General features: G+C 43.3%; 2 protein-coding genes across 5 annotated transcripts; one reads left to right on the top strand and one right to left on the bottom strand.

Annotated features, from left to right (window-relative positions):
- Positions 1-875: 875 nt before the first annotated feature.
- Positions 876-5,254, bottom strand: lsm14b (LSM family member 14B). Its single transcript, XM_031845376.1, has 9 exons — positions 4,966-5,254; positions 3,697-4,697; positions 3,401-3,564; positions 3,167-3,296; positions 2,839-3,009; positions 2,569-2,655; positions 2,313-2,459; positions 1,683-1,812; positions 876-1,586 (listed from the first exon to the last, which is right to left on the bottom strand). The coding sequence occupies exons 2-9, from the start codon at positions 3,815-3,817 to the stop codon at positions 1,427-1,429; spliced, it is 1,110 nt and encodes a 369-aa protein (XP_031701236.1). The 5' UTR covers positions 3,818-4,697; positions 4,966-5,254; the 3' UTR covers positions 876-1,426.
- LOC116382370 (transcription initiation factor TFIID subunit 4) lies at positions 3,930-15,748 on the top strand. Of its 4 annotated transcripts, none has more exons than XM_031845372.1 (16): positions 3,930-4,897; positions 5,003-5,746; positions 6,689-6,843; positions 7,071-7,190; positions 8,675-8,815; positions 8,988-9,110; positions 9,298-9,387; positions 9,596-9,835; positions 9,928-10,042; positions 10,337-10,448; positions 12,737-12,906; positions 13,021-13,178; positions 13,264-13,389; positions 13,611-13,667; positions 13,779-13,898; positions 14,029-15,748. In XM_031845372.1, the coding sequence occupies exons 1-16, from the start codon at positions 4,630-4,632 to the stop codon at positions 14,194-14,196; spliced, it is 2,907 nt and encodes a 968-aa protein (XP_031701232.1). In that variant the 5' UTR covers positions 3,930-4,629; the 3' UTR covers positions 14,197-15,748. The 4 variants fall into 4 exon arrangements, with proteins under 4 accessions (XP_031701232.1, XP_031701233.1, XP_031701234.1 ...); XM_031845373.1 differs by having other exon boundaries at positions 3,931-4,897; positions 13,021-13,151; XM_031845374.1 differs by lacking the exons at positions 13,611-13,667; positions 13,779-13,898; positions 14,029-15,748 and having other exon boundaries at positions 3,933-4,897; positions 13,026-13,178; positions 13,264-13,346.
- The last annotated feature ends 1,354 nt before the right edge of the window (positions 15,749-17,102 follow it).

The raw sequence follows: 17,102 nt of genomic DNA on the forward strand, positions 1-17,102 counted from the left end.
ATAATGACACGTATGATAAACGGGTTACGTGACAGGGGTAAATCCCTCTCCCTTAGTGTTTGGTATAACCCGGACAGTGAGTAGCCTACCACTTTCCCTCTCTGTACGGGGTGTCCTTTGATTCATGAAAGCCAATCAGTCCACATTGTCGGCTACAAGTTGTTTTTTTAGCACCTTCAGAGAAAAATGTGACCACTCCATGATGATGCCACAGTCATGTTCATATTTGATACAATATCTGTCCATTTCTCAATCTGGGACGTCTGAACAGTTTTCATATCAAGCGACCCACATCTAAGATTTTTGTTGGTTGTGATATCATTGGACAGTTTACAGTATGAACAAAAAAACACCAGTTTATAATTAAAAGACAAGAGTTTAATAGAACACCAAGATTAAAGTACATATATATATATATATATATCAGTGGTGGAGTTAACCTTCACTATAGCCTAAAAGTACATTTTACAAAAAAAGTACACCCGTTTTCAGCTTTGTGGCAATGCATTTTTAACCCTTTTAAATCACATCCCTGTTCATTTTGTGCACCTTTGTAACAATTTGCCAGATCTAGCAAGTGTGTGTTGCTTTGACAGAAAGTTTATTTTCTCCGGATTGGTCCGTCTTTAAAAAAAAGAAATGACATTTTAGTGTCAGAATGTTTGGCTTGTGAAAAATATAGATGCAGGAAACCAGTTTTCAGTGGGGTGTAGGTAGCATAGAATGGTATTTCTCAAGTAAGCACAAGTACCTCAAATAGTTAACTGTACTTAGTTTCATTTCATATATTAGGATGGTCCAACCCAAGGTTTACATGTTTAAAGCTCGCTTATGCATAGAATTGTGATGCATCCTCAAAGAGCATGAGACAAGTGCACCAGCAACTTCCAGTTTATTTACATTGGTCACTTGTTACTTCAATATGACAAGACAAATCAAAGCACAAGATTTAGCCTTTAAATACATTTAACTTTAGTTAATTTTAGGTTAATATTCATAGTTTACAACATTTGCATAAATGTACTCCGAGAGGCAGATTTTTTTTTTTTTTTTTTTTTTTTTTAAACAGGAAACCAATACACGTTTGGGAGTGAAATTCTTCCAAGTACCAGCAAACAAACTTAAACACTCCCCATATAATTGAAAGGTAAAACCAAAACAAAAAAACTTCAGGCCAACATTAAGAGGAAAAACCAATTAGTCAGACTGTGGACCTTTTAGTGAGGCACGCATCCATATTTAAAATGGGGCCAAATGACAAATAAAAAATAGAATCCTGGCAATATGGGGCAGGAAAACTGCCTCAGGGAGAACAAACAACATATGTGACAACAGAGCTGCTTCTGTCATCATAATGGGCAACGGTCCCATTTGTTACACATAAGGAAGCCATCATCACAGGAGGATGGTGTTGCTTTAGTGCTTCTCAGACCTCTACACTCCTGGTTCTGTAAGGAAACTCGGTCTGAGCAAGGCCCCGTCCTCTGCGTCCAGTGTAGCCTCCTCTGAAGCCTTGGCCCCTCAGGAACCGCCCAGGGACCCCAAAAGTCTCCAGATTGCGCTTCCGCTCCTCTGCCCACGTTAGTCTGAAACCGTTGGTCGACACAGACAGAAGCCCAAGCCTGTAGCTCAACATACATAGTGTTTACAGTTTGAGGATAAATAAAAGGCCACTAGTTTACCTGAACTTATTATCGGACGAGATGTTGTCAAAGAAAGACTTTGCTCTGTCGTAGTAGCATTTTGGGCCAAAGTGACCATCCTTTGCAGTCGAGTGCAATTTCTCCTTCTCTTTCACCTCATGATTTCCATCTGCAGACAGAAACATGCACTGCAATTAAACTGGAAGGATACACTACGGAAGACCAAGAGAAGTGAAGGTTTCTTGAAAATTAAGCAGATTACATCATCAACTCATGCTTAATACAAATCTCATACTGAGCAGTAGCAAATCTGGCTTTTGAAGTCCCACGTCTATTCCTGGTTAAAAATGTGTTTCTGGTTATGAAGCAAGGACCTCTGCCGAAATGGAAACAAATCTTTACACTTTTATTGAAGACAGAACAAATCATGACACTGTCAACACAGCCACTTCTGTGACCAAATTCTGGTGCCAGAGTCTGGTCTGTCCTGCTACTGCTGAGTCAATACCGGCAGTTTACAGATTATCTGCAACACCGAGTATTAATAAGTGTATGTCATAGTATGACACAGTAAGGTTTAAACTGTCCATGTGGGCTTTTAAGAAAGAAAAAAAGTGTCAAAAAAAGCAGATAACTTGCATTTGTGATCACTTGAGTTGATTAACCGACCTGTCGTCCTGTCCCGCTCCAGCTCCTCCTTAATAAACTGTGCATTTGAGGAGTCAAAATCAAAGTCTGTGTCAAACTTAAGGATGGCAGATGGAACGTGAGACACCATCGGCTGGCCTCTACTACGGTTTCTGCGCCTCCGAGCTCCTAAGTTTAATTTAAACAAAGAAAAAAAAAAAAAAATGCATTGAATGTTTAAACAAAGTCCTGATTATTGTATCCAGAAAATTCAAATGTTCACTCATTTCACAATTACCTTGTCTTCTTCTAGGTGGTGGCCCGTGTTCATAATTCTGCTGCCGAGTTTCCTGCTGAGCACTGGGTACACCGGGGCCGGACTTCACTTGAAATTAAAAAACATTTACACTCGCAATTGCACGGATGGACATTTCCTGAACCCCTCCCACCCGGACAGAGTTGTAAAATATTTCAAGACTGCTAAACAAGCAGAGCTTCTCTCTTTTCTGTATATTAGTGAACATAGTATTTTAAGTTGACTTTCATGACTGCAATTCTGTATGCTTACTGATGACTCCGGTGCCCCTTCTGGTCAGGGGACACTCTGGTCTGGGCCTCTGGGGCCTCCTCCTCTCCCACTGCTGCGCCCGCTCCTGGGATGCAGTCAAGCTTTCGCTCTGCCTAGCCATCTCCACATGGAGGGTTTGAACAGCCTTTTCCACCATTGGGCCCCTTTTGACTTGTAAACCAGGAAGTACAGACCATGCATGATAAAACAACAACAAACCAGAAAAAAAGACTTTAGTATGCAAACAACCTACTTTAAAGAGTATTCAGCTTCACTAAGGGTGTGGGTTTATGGTTGACCAACACTACATTTGTGTTCATTGACTAACCGAGGCCAAGAGCTGCCGCATACTGTTGGTTAAGCAGAGAGCTGGCAGCAAGCTGGTTGTAGGCGGGCATCCTTAGGGGGCTAAATGGTCCAAGAGCCGAGTACACACCTGAAGAGCCTACACTGGCTGACTGAACAAAAGAAGTTAAAACAATTGAATGCACATTATCTACACATACTTTGTCCTCTTTTGTTTTCTCTACTGCCGGATGCAAGCCATGCAGTTTTTGCATACCTGTACTATTGCAGGATCCGAGGGAAGGCCGTGGTGAGATCTTTGGGGTTCACACAGTGCGATGTCCTTGATATCACTTCCCCGGAAAGTGATGTACTCATAGATATCATCTTTGGGTGGTGTTGGTCTGTCAGTGGGTCGTCCCTCCGTTCCAAAACACTTGACTTGTTAAAGAAATAAATGCGTATAAATTGTGCTGTCATCTTAAGAAGTCTACAAAAAAATAAAAAGAACTCAGGAGAACATTATTTTTGGACATGCTGACAGGCTACCAAACATAGGCCCACACCACTCACCTTTTGCCAGCACTACTGTGGAGTTCACCTTATCAATTGTGTACAAAATCCCCTCATAACGATTATGAGCTTTTGAAATTAGGCCTATTTTGCAGCCAATGTACGGCTTTGATGAACTCATGGCTGGAGTGTTCAGGACAATCGCTTGCAAATTTCAACGAAAACACAGGTGGCAGCATTTAAGCCACGGAGCGACCGGAAACGCTTTATAGGCGACCACGGCCGACTTTAAACCACGCCCACTGATTGAGATTTAAACGCACCTGGCTGCTAACGTCAATTTCAGTCCCTATGCTGAAGTTTTCTTTTATGACTCATGATGTCTGATATTTAGCATAACTGGCAGTTGGGATTATTTGTAACAATATATTTGGATAATGCATGGTGTGTGTGTGTGTGCTATTTTTGTTCTGATAATTATTTTGATAACAATCAATAACAAGGTGTCACATTTACTGCACTCCTGTTGTGTCGAGAAGCCAGAGCTTAATGCTGCAGAACAACTATGTAAACTGGTAAATATTGATCTGTGCTCTCAATAGTTTGACATCATCCAGACCGCTTAACATTGTCTGCGAGCCCCGAAGCAGCTGCCGCGGTTTTCCTGGAAAAACAAAATAATAGCAACAACGCAGCCATTTTGAGTAGTCTACGATGAAGTAAAATAGATACAAAATGCTTCGATACTGTGTGTGAATCTGTAAAGACGTGTTGTACGATACAAATGCTCCCTTTGAGAGCCCCCTCGATGTGATACAGTCCCACCAGAGGCAGCTCTATGAGCGGTGTCGTTGTTTTCCAGCGGAGCTGTCAGACGGAGTTGGCACATCGCACTACAACTCGTGACCATTTGTCCCGGAATTTATTCTCCTCGAAGGAACCAATCACAGCGCCCGGCGAGGCCGCGTCACCGACGGTGCATCCAATCAGCGCATGCGTCTCACGGGCGAGCGCAGCTGGGCAAAGATGGCGGCGGGCTCCGATTTGCTGGATGATGTTTTCTTTAACACAGAGGTGGACGAAAAAGTAGTTAGTGATCTCGTCGGATCTCTGGAGTCCGAACTAACTGGAGCGAGGCACGTCAACGCAACCACCAAGCTCCAGGTTGCAGCAAATCACGTCGGCAACTCAGCTGTAGGTGGCAATTCCAATGTTCAGGGCAGCAAAATGGGACTTTCACAACAAGAGCTTGCAAAAGCAGGTAAGATAGCTGCCCACTCTGGTTAGCTAACACTGGCTAATTTTGGTCACGTTCGACAACTCACCCACCCCTTGTTTTCATGTGTTTCCGCCGCTGTAAGGGCAGGAGTGCACGGAGGTGTCATTAACAGTACGGGGTCCCGCGGTTCGAGCATGGAGCACGGAGCAGCCGGGACCACATCGAGCGTGACAGCTGCTCAGAGTCCGTCCAAGCCGGGGTCAGCCAGCGGAGTCGTCACGGTAGTGTCTGGTGTTGGGAAACCCGGAGCGGCTGGTGTTCAAACTTTGAATGGAGGTGCCGTGGTGATGAACTGTCACATCAGCGGAGGAGGCGGCCACAACAACAACAACTCGCAGCCCGTTGTCACGCTTGTCAACAACGGACCAGCTGTTTCTGTGAGCAAAGGCAGCGCGACGGTTTTATCCGCAACGCCAAGTACTATTATTCAAACTTCACCGAATGCTGTGATTTCGTCTGTGAAAACTGTTCCCACTGTCACGCTCGTGAGGCCACCTATGCAAACTGCCACTAACGCCTCACACAACAGCGGAGACAACCCCACCACGGTGCTGACATCGCCGGCAGTCGTCGGAGTTACCGGAGCGTCCGGCTCGCTCGTGAACAAATTCGACTCCACAAAAACCGTAATGCAGACTGGCGCGCACGTCGCGACGACGGCGACCATGAGGAGCCCGACCGTGTTGCAGAACTTGAGGGCTTCGGTACCGTCACCCATCGCCGCCACTCCTCACGCTGGAATACGAGCTATTGCTCCACAGGTGTTGGCACCTCGGCTCGCTGCGCCTCAACAGAGCGCCCCGAACATCCAAAACATCCAGCTCCCTCCAGGTAACAACGTTGTTTTATTTGTTGATGTTTCTCAGCTGCTGTTGTGTGAATAGACAAGGGAATGTTTTTTGGCACGTTGCCTTTTTAAAGCAAACAAACAAGAGATTAGAGGTGAACAAGGTTCCAGATAAAATGCCTTGAGGGCAGTCATCCTGTTCATGTTGTATATCAAACTATTGATCCTTATTTCTTATCTTGTTATAGACAATAACAAACTATTCTCTTATCAACAGCTATTTACAATGTAGCTCCAAGTATATGTCCTGGGTGTGTGTGTTTAAAACAGTTTGCAAAGGCTAATTGTTAGTCTTGTGTTTCTGGTTTTGCACAGGTAGATTTTGATTTTAACCCTCAGCAGTAAATAAATGGGGGTTGTTTTTGCATGAATTGTTAAAATATAGTAATATCAATGCATGGAAATTAGCTCTGCTTTGGAGTCCTGTATTTAGAGCAAACCCCAACATATGGAAAGAAAGTTACAAGTCAGGGTATAGGTAAACAACAACATTGTATTCACACCATTCAATAACATGTATCTAAAGCTCAACACAAAAAGTTCAGGGTTCTGCTGCTAAAATGTTCCCGTCCGATGTCTCTGTAAGGCCGGTGTATTACTGCGTTCTGTAGCCCCAGTACTTATAACACAGACTGTTTGATGGAACATGGGCAAGCAAAAACACCAGGCTGTGCATAGTAATACACTAGCCTACAATAAAGTGGTGAAAAAATAAGTTTTACTTTGTTGTTGTGGAGGCTCACGACATCTAATTACACACTGTGTGTTGCTGCTTGAAATGTTTTTTATTTATGGAAATGTCCGTACATCAATAGCCTAAAGATGAGTAATTCATCCCACACACACACACACACACACAGAGTATATTAGTGAGTCTGACCAGGACAGAAAATCCCTGATCTTCTGACGTCATTTGGCTGTTGCAGGCATGGTCTTGGTCCGCAGTGAGAGTGGGCAGCTGCTGGTGATTCACCAGCAGACCTTGGCTCAGATGCAGGCTCAGTCGCAGTCCCAAAGCGCCATGACACCACGGCCTCCAGGCCCCACCAGCACTCCACCTGTCCAGATCACTTCTCTTCAGGTACCAGGGCCGCCGGGCTCACGCACACAAAATGTGACTCATTCATGTCGGATAGGGATGGATCTGATATATCAGGTTTCAGTGTCACAAGTAACGTTAGGCCCATTGTGCCCAAAAGGACTTTAATTATGTAACTTAAAATATATTAAGTAGTAGCACATCATTAATTATTCCTTTAGTGTCATACGTGTAACACCTCCTCTCTTATGTCCGCTGCTGTTCTGCAGGCTCCAGGCGCGTCGCTGCTGGCTCGTCCGGTTACCCCCACCACCATTATTAAACAAGGATCTGCAGTCCAGACCACCGTGACGGCCAACACCACATTGCAGAGGCCTCCCGTACTGCAGGTAACTCAAATCCCCCCCCCCCCCTTTAGGGCATTTAAGTCCCTGTGCAGTGTATTAAGTTATCAAGCTCCAAACACCATTGAGAGTTCTCTGTGAGGCTCTGTATGAAACATGCTGTTGATTGTTCGCATGCATGTTTTACTTTTAGAGTGATCAATTTCGGTTAAATTTAGCCACATAAAAGATGTTTCACAGGGTCTGAGACTTGATCCCCAGCAGCCGCTGTGGCGGGTAGATAAACCGTCTACCTGCCACTGCTGAAACCAATGCACAGCCACTTCTGCACCTCCTGTAACTCAGAGAGACGATGACATCAATGGCATGGCCATCATAATTGCCCCCTCCCCCCTACTCTCTCTTGCCCACATCACTCTTGACATAAAGTGCGGTCTTCATGACCTCATCCAAACCCAATCATTCAAGCTATTCCCCTTTTTCCTGAAGTGTATTTTTCACTAAAGGACCCTTTCCTCCTTTTGAATGTTCCTTGCGTCCACTAACCTCACACAGTCAGTCAACAAATGTTGCTTCACTCATTGTGGTCTGGTGTTGCTTAAAAGACATTTGCTTCGGTTAGGATTGGCAGCAATATGTACTCTAAAAGATTGTATTATCCAGGACACAAACTAAATCAGTCAGAAGTTTGAATCCAGTTTGAACAGGCTTCTTCTCACGCATCCTGGAAAACATTTTTTTTTTTTTTTTCCAGTCACTCATTCCTGTCAAAAGTCAAATATCCTGGAAAATCTAGTGTTGTCCTGGAAATGTATTCCAACATTCTCCCTTTTTCCTTTAGTTGAGAATGAACAACAAGGCTATCTGTCAGAGCGCCCCACAACAGATAACATTGCCATCTGAAAGTTATGTTCACGATCATATTAACGAGCAGATGGTAGTTTATGGACGAGAGTTTTTTAAATACAATGTTATTTTGAATGACTCGTACATATTTCCTCTCCTCCTGGAATGTGCACATGTTTGTCTGATCGTTGTCCACCTGCTGTGAACAGCTCTGCAGCTCTCCTAGATCCTGAAGAAGATAGTAGGAGTCATTAACTAGAATGATAAAGTTAATATAAGGCTTATCCCTAAAGTACAGCAACCCTTTTGGACCAGTTAGGACTGACTCTGCTACCCTGAAGTGCTTGATAAAAAACAGACCCAGGACCTGTTTCACAGTTAGGATTTGTTTTAATTTCTGTGTTTTTGGGGTGGCCTGTTTATTTATTTGCTTTAAAAACCTCTGGTTGCTCAGGTTGCCATGGGATTTTCCACTATACATTGTTGCTGAACGTCATTAACGGGTCTTCATTGTCGGCTTTGCAAACATTTAAATATCTAGCATCTATCTAGCATATTCCTGGAAGAATAAAGCCTGGGGGAAGTTGAACGTACTGTGCCCCGGGACGTGTCAAAAGTGTTATTCTGACCTTGTCACTCTCCTGACTCTCATCTCATGACTGCATATTCCCTGACTCATACAGAACACCATCATGCTGGGAGGGACGGCCACTACCCCGGGACAGCCGCTGGGAACGCCCACTCCAGTGCAGCCCGGTTCTGCAGCCACAGCAGTTACACAGCGGGTAGCTGGGACCCCTGTCACTCCAACAGCTATCTCAGCTGTAAGAGAGAAGTACTAACCTTGAATGCTTTTGCCTTTTGTAATCTTTCAACACCAAATGCACAGACGATTATTCATTTTAAGGTTGTTTTTAGTGTTGTGCCTCACGTTTCTGCTGTATGTCTGACGTGTGCGTTTAAGGAAAAATGACACTTGTGTGTATGTGCTTGCAGGAGACACTGGAGAATGTAAAAAAGTGTCGGAACTTTCTGTCCACGTTGATCAAGCTGGCATCCAGTGGAAAACAGTCCTCTCAGACTACGGCCAACGTCAAGGAGCTGGTCAAGAATCTGCTGGTACATTTCTCTCCTCTATTTCTGTTTCTGTCTGTTTCATCATCATCTCGCTCTCTCAACATCTTAAAACGTGATCTCTCTGTCCTCATCTTCATACCTTTTCTGTCATTGGTTCAGGGTGTTTTCTTAACTTAATATTTTTTGAGTGGGGGGTTCTGATCCATCCTCTGTGTTTATTGCACAACAGGAAGGGAAGATAGAGCCAGAAGATTTTACCAGTAGGTTATACCGGGAGCTCAACTCCTCACCACAGCCGTACCTTGTGCCTTTCCTGAAGGTGAGATCAGTATATGCAGATATATTGGCATCGACACCTGCTTTTTTAATAATATCTGTAGCTTACTATATGGTTACTATTGAGGGGCATATGTATTGAAACAGACATAGGCCCATATTTCCTTTTTCCCCCTAGAGAGATAGGCCGTGACAACAAATCTATCCTGTGTGGAAATGACTTCATCAACTTGTCCTCTGTCTGCCTGCAGAGGAGTCTCCCAGCACTGCGTCAGATGACCCCAGACTCAGAGGCCTTCATCCAGCAGAGCCTGCTGCCTCAGCCCAGCACTCCAGCTGCTGCAGCAGCCTCCACGGCCCTCACCGCTGTGGTGCTGCGACCTCCTCACTCCACGGTCGCCGCCGCCGCCGCCGCTGCGGCCACCAGCACTGCCGCGACCAAAACCACAGTTATCAGCCTCACTCAGACATCTCGCAGTAAACCCGGACTGGTAATTCAGCACCGACTGGATCTTTTTTTTGCTTCTATTCTTGTCTCTGCTGCTGTTCTGTTTCTCATTCTTTTGTCTCTGAATGTGCACAGATAGTGCCCCAGCAACAGGTGACGCTGGCTCAGTCTCCCATGGTAACTCTCAGAGGACAATCTCATAGCCGCATTATTGTGGGACATCCACAGGGGGTCAAACAGCTGCCGACAGGTGTGTGTTTAAAAGTCACCTGCATGTCTTTTATTTCTTCAGGTGAACTGAATATGCAGTTGGTTCCCTCTAGTCTGCCTATATTTGGTCTTCATAGTATGGAAGGGCTGGCACCTTGTGGAGACTGTCTGGAATTGCAGAACACTAAACTGCACAATAACAAATTTGATTCTAAAAAGAGTAGGATTTAGATTCCGCCACAGTGCATTCTTTGTAATGTAATTACAATTCATTGTTTTTCAGCAATGATCAACAGTAACTGCTTCTGTTTCTGTGTGTCTCTACTGAATCCAGCGATGAAGCAGGCGTTGGCTCCAGGAGCTAAAGGAGTGCAAGTGGTGGTTCAGGCTCCTCTCACTGCTGCTCAGAAGAACAAGCTGAAGGAGGCGGGAGGAGGAACCTTCAGGTTTGTGACACATTCAGATAAATGTCGTCTCCAAATAGTCAGCATTGCAGGAGTAGTAGAGGTCCGTAGTTTCAATATTTGACATTCTCAAAAGCAGTTGAGAATTTACAGAATATTTTGATCTTGGAACTATGTCAGCAAAAACATTAAAAATAACAATCATATATGTGGAAAAACACATTTGCATTAGTCGGTCATTGTTTATTATTCAGAAGGGAAAAAAGCGACAGAAAAACCTGCAGAAATCAAACAAACAGGTTGAGAATGCACCATGCAAAATTGAGTCAATTAAATTAGAAACTAGGAGAAATTAGTTAATGAACAGATTATGAAAGACGAAAAATAGGAAATCCAACATTAAGACTGCAAATACCGCTTTTACATGATTACAGGCGCAGTGTGACATCACCTGACCAGTGTGGAACCACACATTACATTACAGTCATTTAGCAGACGCTTTTATCCAAAGCGACTGACATCATATCACATTATACACCGTAGGCTCAGCTACGGGAGCAATTTTTGGGGGTTAAGTGTCTTGCTCAAGGACACATCGACTGGCGACTAGCCGAGCCGAGGATCGAACCGCCGATCCTCTGATTGAAGGACGGCCCTGCTCTCCACTGAGCCACAGTCGTCATAGTGTACATGTGTTTGGGTCATTTGTGTGAAATAAATGATTGTGTGTTTAAGAACAGTGGATTTCCTCCCGTGGACTTGTCCTGGTTTCTGTTCATATTACACCTTATTATTTAATGATAAATTGATTACCACGCACACACATTTGCTAATTTAGGCAGTCATTATCGTAATTAATTACCTCATAAGCATAACTGTTTATGAGCAATATATCATGGCAGTTACACCTTTTCTGTCACAGTCGACAAAAAGAGAACATTTATCTGCATTTACAAAGAGAGTAAATCTTAAATGTCACCTCGGGGTAAGTTTGTCTTGCAGACAGCTGTCACTTATAGTAACTACAGATATAGATATGAGTTATTATAGGGCTATTGTATCGGATTGAGTAACTACAGGTGTAACTAATAGACTGGTTTATGCTGTGAATTTGTGAGCATCAAATAGTGATTAAGAGTCCATGAATGTCTGTAGTCAATAAATCAATCATTCAAACTTTACTTATTTAGCACATTTCAAACAAATTAAATGCACTTCAAAATGCTTTACATGTGAATGACAACACTTTAGATGTTAAAAGATAGGAAATGTTAATAAAAATGTTTTTGGTTTATCCTGGTTCTTAAACCAAAAGCATTTCTGAGAGGCAGTCTGATGGACGACCATGTCGTGCCTTATGAGCTAGTAATTATATTTAAACTCAATATGAAAACTAACGGGTACTAACCAGTGTAAGGACTTTAAAATAGGTGTAATGTTTGCACTCATGTTGGTTGTAGTCTGCAGTAGAATTTTGTCAATAGTGGAGAAGAGGGACCAGGCGTGCGCACATCCAGGCAAAGATGTTCAGGTGCAAAACGAAAAATACCTAACTGCAGGCCGCAAAGGGGTCTGCTGCTGCACACTGTTAGGCTCCAAAAAGGTATTTTTTCTTTATTCTCTTTTTAAAGCAACTTTTCGATGTGTAAGATCTTCCTCAGGTCCTGCGTTACAGTAGTGGAGCCTGCTAGGTATAGAAGTGGGCATCAGTCTCGCTGCGTTGCTTTTGAACATGAGACTTGGAATGAATCATGTAGCATGTATGACTCATGATACAAGTTGGTATTTCATAGCTGTCTCACCAAAAAAAACCAAATAATAATAATTAGGATGAAAGCACTTCATTGTGTGTTTGTATGTATTGGAAAGTGTCAGCACAGAGGTTTGAACTGAGGTTTTAACAGCAGCTTTTACCAGAGTAATGCAGACACATCGGCATCACGTAGAACTGATCCAATCAATGACGGGTTACTATTTTACATTCCTGGGTTCAGAGTGTGTTGCTGTCTGACACGGTGTCTTTTTCAAACTACCACCGCGGGGCATCAAAGAAGGGAATAATCAAATGCTGAACATAATAAGCATCGAGGCTGACACGTGTGTGTTATGCTGTCATATATGAATTGACCTGATGGTTTCACATGTGCAGCTGTTCGGTCAGATCCGGTCAATAGGCTGCATGATGAATCATCTCAGTATGTATGTTGTTCTAGCTCTTTGTTTGTTTTTCCAGCTAACTGTAGCCAAACTACAACTTGTGAAATGATTTGGTATAAATGTAAATTGTGTCACCGTTCATGTCTGACTCGTCCCTTTTTGATCTCGTTCAGGGATGACGATGATATCAATGACGTGGCCTCCATGGCAGGAGTCAACTTGTCAGAGGAGAGTGCCCGTATCTTAGCAACCAACTCTGAGCTTGTTGGCACGGTGACTCGATCCTGTAAGGACGAGAGCTTCGTCTCCGCCTCTTTACTCACCCGGAGAGCTCTGGAGATCGGTGAGACTTATGAATTTAAGATAACAAAAAAAAAAAAAAAAACAACGTGCGGCACGTTTCTCGCCTTTAAAGGCTGACTCTAAATCTTAATCGACGCCTCTTCTCTTGTGAAAGGTAAGAAGTTCGGTGTCGGCGAGCTGGGCTCCGATGTGATCAACTTCATCTCCCACGCTACGCAGCAGCGGCTACAAAACCTGATGGAAAAAGTGTCTCTAGTGGCGCAGCAGAAAAACACAACCTTCAAGGTGATTATTGATCTAACTCTAGAGCCGGTGAGACTCATAGCTGCATACCTACATTTACCGAGTGTACCTTTCACTGCCTTACTTGCAACGTCTTGCTTCCTGCATCCTTCAGGAGGATGAGCGGTCCGAGCAGGTCAGCGATGTGCGATCCCAGCTTAAGTTCTTCGAGCAGCTGGATCAGATGGAGAAGCAGAGGAAGGAGGAGCAGGAGAGGGAGATCCTCCTGAAGGCTGCCAAGGTAACAATATATGAACAGTGTGTAAGAGGATCGCTGACGGGAAGAAGCCTGAACAGTCTCATAACTGCATAGACGAGAGGAGCGAGGGTGACTTTGGCTGAGTGTCATTAGTGTGTATCCCTCTGCTGATAACAATGAGCAAGTGAATGAATAAAACAACGGATTGAATGAATTGAACATATCCATGTTCAAATATTAAAATGTCCTTCACCTTACCGCAGTCTCGGTCACGGCAAGAAGACCCTGAGCAGCTCAGACTTAAACAGAAGGCCAAAGAGGCAAGTATACGACATGTGACTGTGTGATTCGTGAAGCATTTATGATGAGTCCGTCTGCTAGACTTACGTGTGTGTGTGTGTGTGTGTGTGTTATTGCTCCTCGTATTCCAGATGCAGCAGCAGGAGCTGGCTGAGATCAGACAGAGAGAAGCCAACCTAACAGCGCTGGCGGCTATCGGCCCCAGAAGAAAGCGTAAAATGGACTCTCCTGTTAGGGGCGCCAGTGCAGAGGTGAGGAACATGGAACCATTTGGTATAAAAAGGGTTGTGCTTGTTTTTGAATTATTTCAAATCTGCAAAGAAAAAAGGTCAATAAAAGATTAAATGTGTTTCCTGTGTTTGCTCCGTATTACGCCCCCAGGGCTCGGGGTCGGGCCCCTCTCAGCCCGGCGGCTCCGGCGGAGCAGGCTCCAGACAGTTTATGCGACAGCGCATCACCAGAGTCAACCTCAGGGACCTGCTCTTCTGCCTGGAGAATGAAAGGGGGACCAGTCACTCTCATCTGCTCTATAAAGGCTTCCTCAAATAGCACCCGCATTGAAATAACTCATCTCGCTCAGTGGCATTAAGGAAGCGGAGTCGGCTCAGAGCCTTTTCTGCCGGTACTTTTATTTTCTTTGATCACCCGCTGCTGGATGAGGAGACGTCTATCTGTGGGAAGAGAATTATCTGCAGCACTGAGGAGAACATCTTCTTTTAAAAGCCTCTTCAAGCACAGGTCTTGTATTTTTCAGAGGAGCAAATAATTGAACTCGGCCCTGATTTCAGAGCGCCTCTCCGCACGTTTTGCTCTTTACAGACCGGTTGCACCCAACCACACTTCAGTCATGCACTGCCTCATGCTGCACACAAGAAACACATCTTTAACTGAACTGAGCACTTTCAGACCCAAAGACCTTGTCAGTGTCACGTGCACCGACACCCGTGATGTAGCAGAAAATCAGATTTTACGAAACCGCAGTAACGTGAACACTCTGTTTATTGAAGTTCCTAACAGAGATTGTCCTTTAAGCCATTTCTACGATATTTTGTTACAGTTCTAATGCCCGTGGATTGTTTTACAGAGACTAATCTTGCCTAGCCTTGTCATCTGCTGAGTTGCCTTCTTAACAAATTAAGCCATATGGATTAGAATGTGTTGATCGGCTTCCGTTTGCTTCATCTCTCCGGCAGTTCCCTCCAGATTTGTAGGACGTGTGCTTGGGTGTTTTGTTGTGCTCTTCCTCTGTTCGTCTCGGCTCGACTGGAAACAGAAAGCGACGGTTTGTATGTCACGTGTTGCGCATGACGTGTTTGTGAACTCTCGCCACTCTTTATCGTTTTCACTGTGAGCTCTGCAGACTCGCCGGTTGACAGCGAAACTCCACCACACGCGTTGAGATTTGTTCCCTTTCACACAAAGAGCTGCAAACTTGTGTAATGTTCGAGGAAGCTTTGAGTGAAGTGTTCACTGTGATGGCTCTCATGAAGAAGGATCTGGGTGGCTGAATGGATGAAACACATTGGAACTAGAATAGTGTAGCTGTGGTTGTTAGTAATGTAAAGTATCCAGGCGGTGTAGCTCATGGACTACAATGTGAATTTAAAATAATTGAGGTTGGAGAAATGATATTATTGGTTCCACACATTTTTATATTTATGAATAATGGAGGAGGACCATGTTGGGTAAACGTGGGCGTGACTTGCAGGAGGAGGACTGCACTTTGACAGATCACTTTTCTAAAACGCGTCGATCCGATGAACATACACACTTTATATATTTTTATATTTTTAGCGCACATACTAATATTGGTCTTTATACCTTTGTCATTTTATGAGAGAATGTTTATCGGCAAATTTTATGACTGTATATATTTAAGTTTGCTATTTGTAGGTTCATCAGTTGAAGACTTCAAATTGGGCGAATTTGTCTTATTTTCCAGACAGTAGACGTGACAAAGAATACCGATTTATGATACTTTCTTGTACATTTTGCACAGCTTATAGTTTATATGTAAATATCTGAATTAAAAAAAAAAGTTTTTAATTGCTATTTTATAATGGATTGAAAGAGAATGATCTCTAATAAAAGAAAAAACATATCTTGACTGTTTATTTATGTATTTATTTGTATTGTTGTGGCAGGTTCAGTCTTTCAGGTTCACATTGTGGATAATCCAGCATTGTCCTGTATTGTCTTTGACCTGTCAGCAGTATTTGTGAGAACAAACTGTCCAAGAAGCAGTCAAGTTAAATTAGAAAGTGTTTAAAAGGCCCCGAGTAGAGACGATTATAATCAATCCGGATTTAATGCTAAATAGTTTTATCTAGTTATAACGGGAAACAGTATGAAAATAGTAAAACCAGCCCAGTCATAAATCACAATAAGTGAGGATATTACATTCATTTTGTATTTTTAAAGAAAATACTTTTACTGCACACGATTGTTTGTTGATACTTAGAAGTGAGCTCAGTGAGAGACGCTGGCAGCTTGTTGCACAGAAATGAACAATATTATTATTCCGTAAAACACTTTCAAGATGTGCAAAGAGCTCCAAGAGAAGCAAGCGGCAAAAATGTGCTGAAGGTGTAGTTTTCTGTTCAACACTTCTTTGAGTGTGAGTTTCATTTAAATGCTTTCACTGGCTGGTCCCAATCTGCTGCTTTTCAACTCTCAACTATTTCATCATTTCATATTTCAACAATTGTACCCGTCCTTTAAACAGTTTAACAGATTTGAAAATATTCCCATTTTCTAGCTTCCACTTTTTATAATTATTCATTTTTCAAGAGATTATATTTGAGAGGATTCTTCTGAGAGTATATTTGATCCTTACGGAAACAGAGACATGCTGTCGGTCTTAAATCATCGTGTCCTTTGTCTTATGTTCACAGAAATGGCTTCGCCTATTCTAGGCAATAAAAAAATAATATTTATGGGTTTGGGGATTGAATGAATGAAGCTGTTCATCTTACATTATTCACTTGTCGGCGTGACATTTTATGGATATGGGATATTTTAAAGTGATCTACTGCACAGCTTAAAGGCCTTTTGAGCTCCTTGGCAATAGTGTTCTGTTGATGCAGAGATACAGTGCAGCGTGAGTTCCTCATACAATACAATACAATGTGGACAGGCTTTTCCAGGGCTGGATGTAACAAAATACATTTTTTAAATATGGTTTACTAGTATTTTATATTCATCTCAAGTATTGTACATAGCTACGTTTTAAGTCCCATCCCTTCCAGGGTAAAAACAAGAGTGCACCAGCCACTGAGGAAACTCCAACACTCAACCGACCAACGGTGTACCTCCATCACTAACTATGAGATCGCCCTCCAGACAGGCGAGTACAACAACACACTTATTGTATGTATTGTGTACTGACCGCACAAAGGAGTGGGCCAGCTCTGCTTGACAAGGCGTTGTTGTGTTCTCGTGTTTGCAGTGAGCAG

This window comes from Anarrhichthys ocellatus, unplaced genomic scaffold (assembly GCF_004355925.1).
Source record: "Anarrhichthys ocellatus isolate YVR2014 unplaced genomic scaffold, GSC_Weel_1.0 scaffold5, whole genome shotgun sequence".
Taxonomy (NCBI): Eukaryota; Metazoa; Chordata; class Actinopteri; order Perciformes; family Anarhichadidae; genus Anarrhichthys; species Anarrhichthys ocellatus.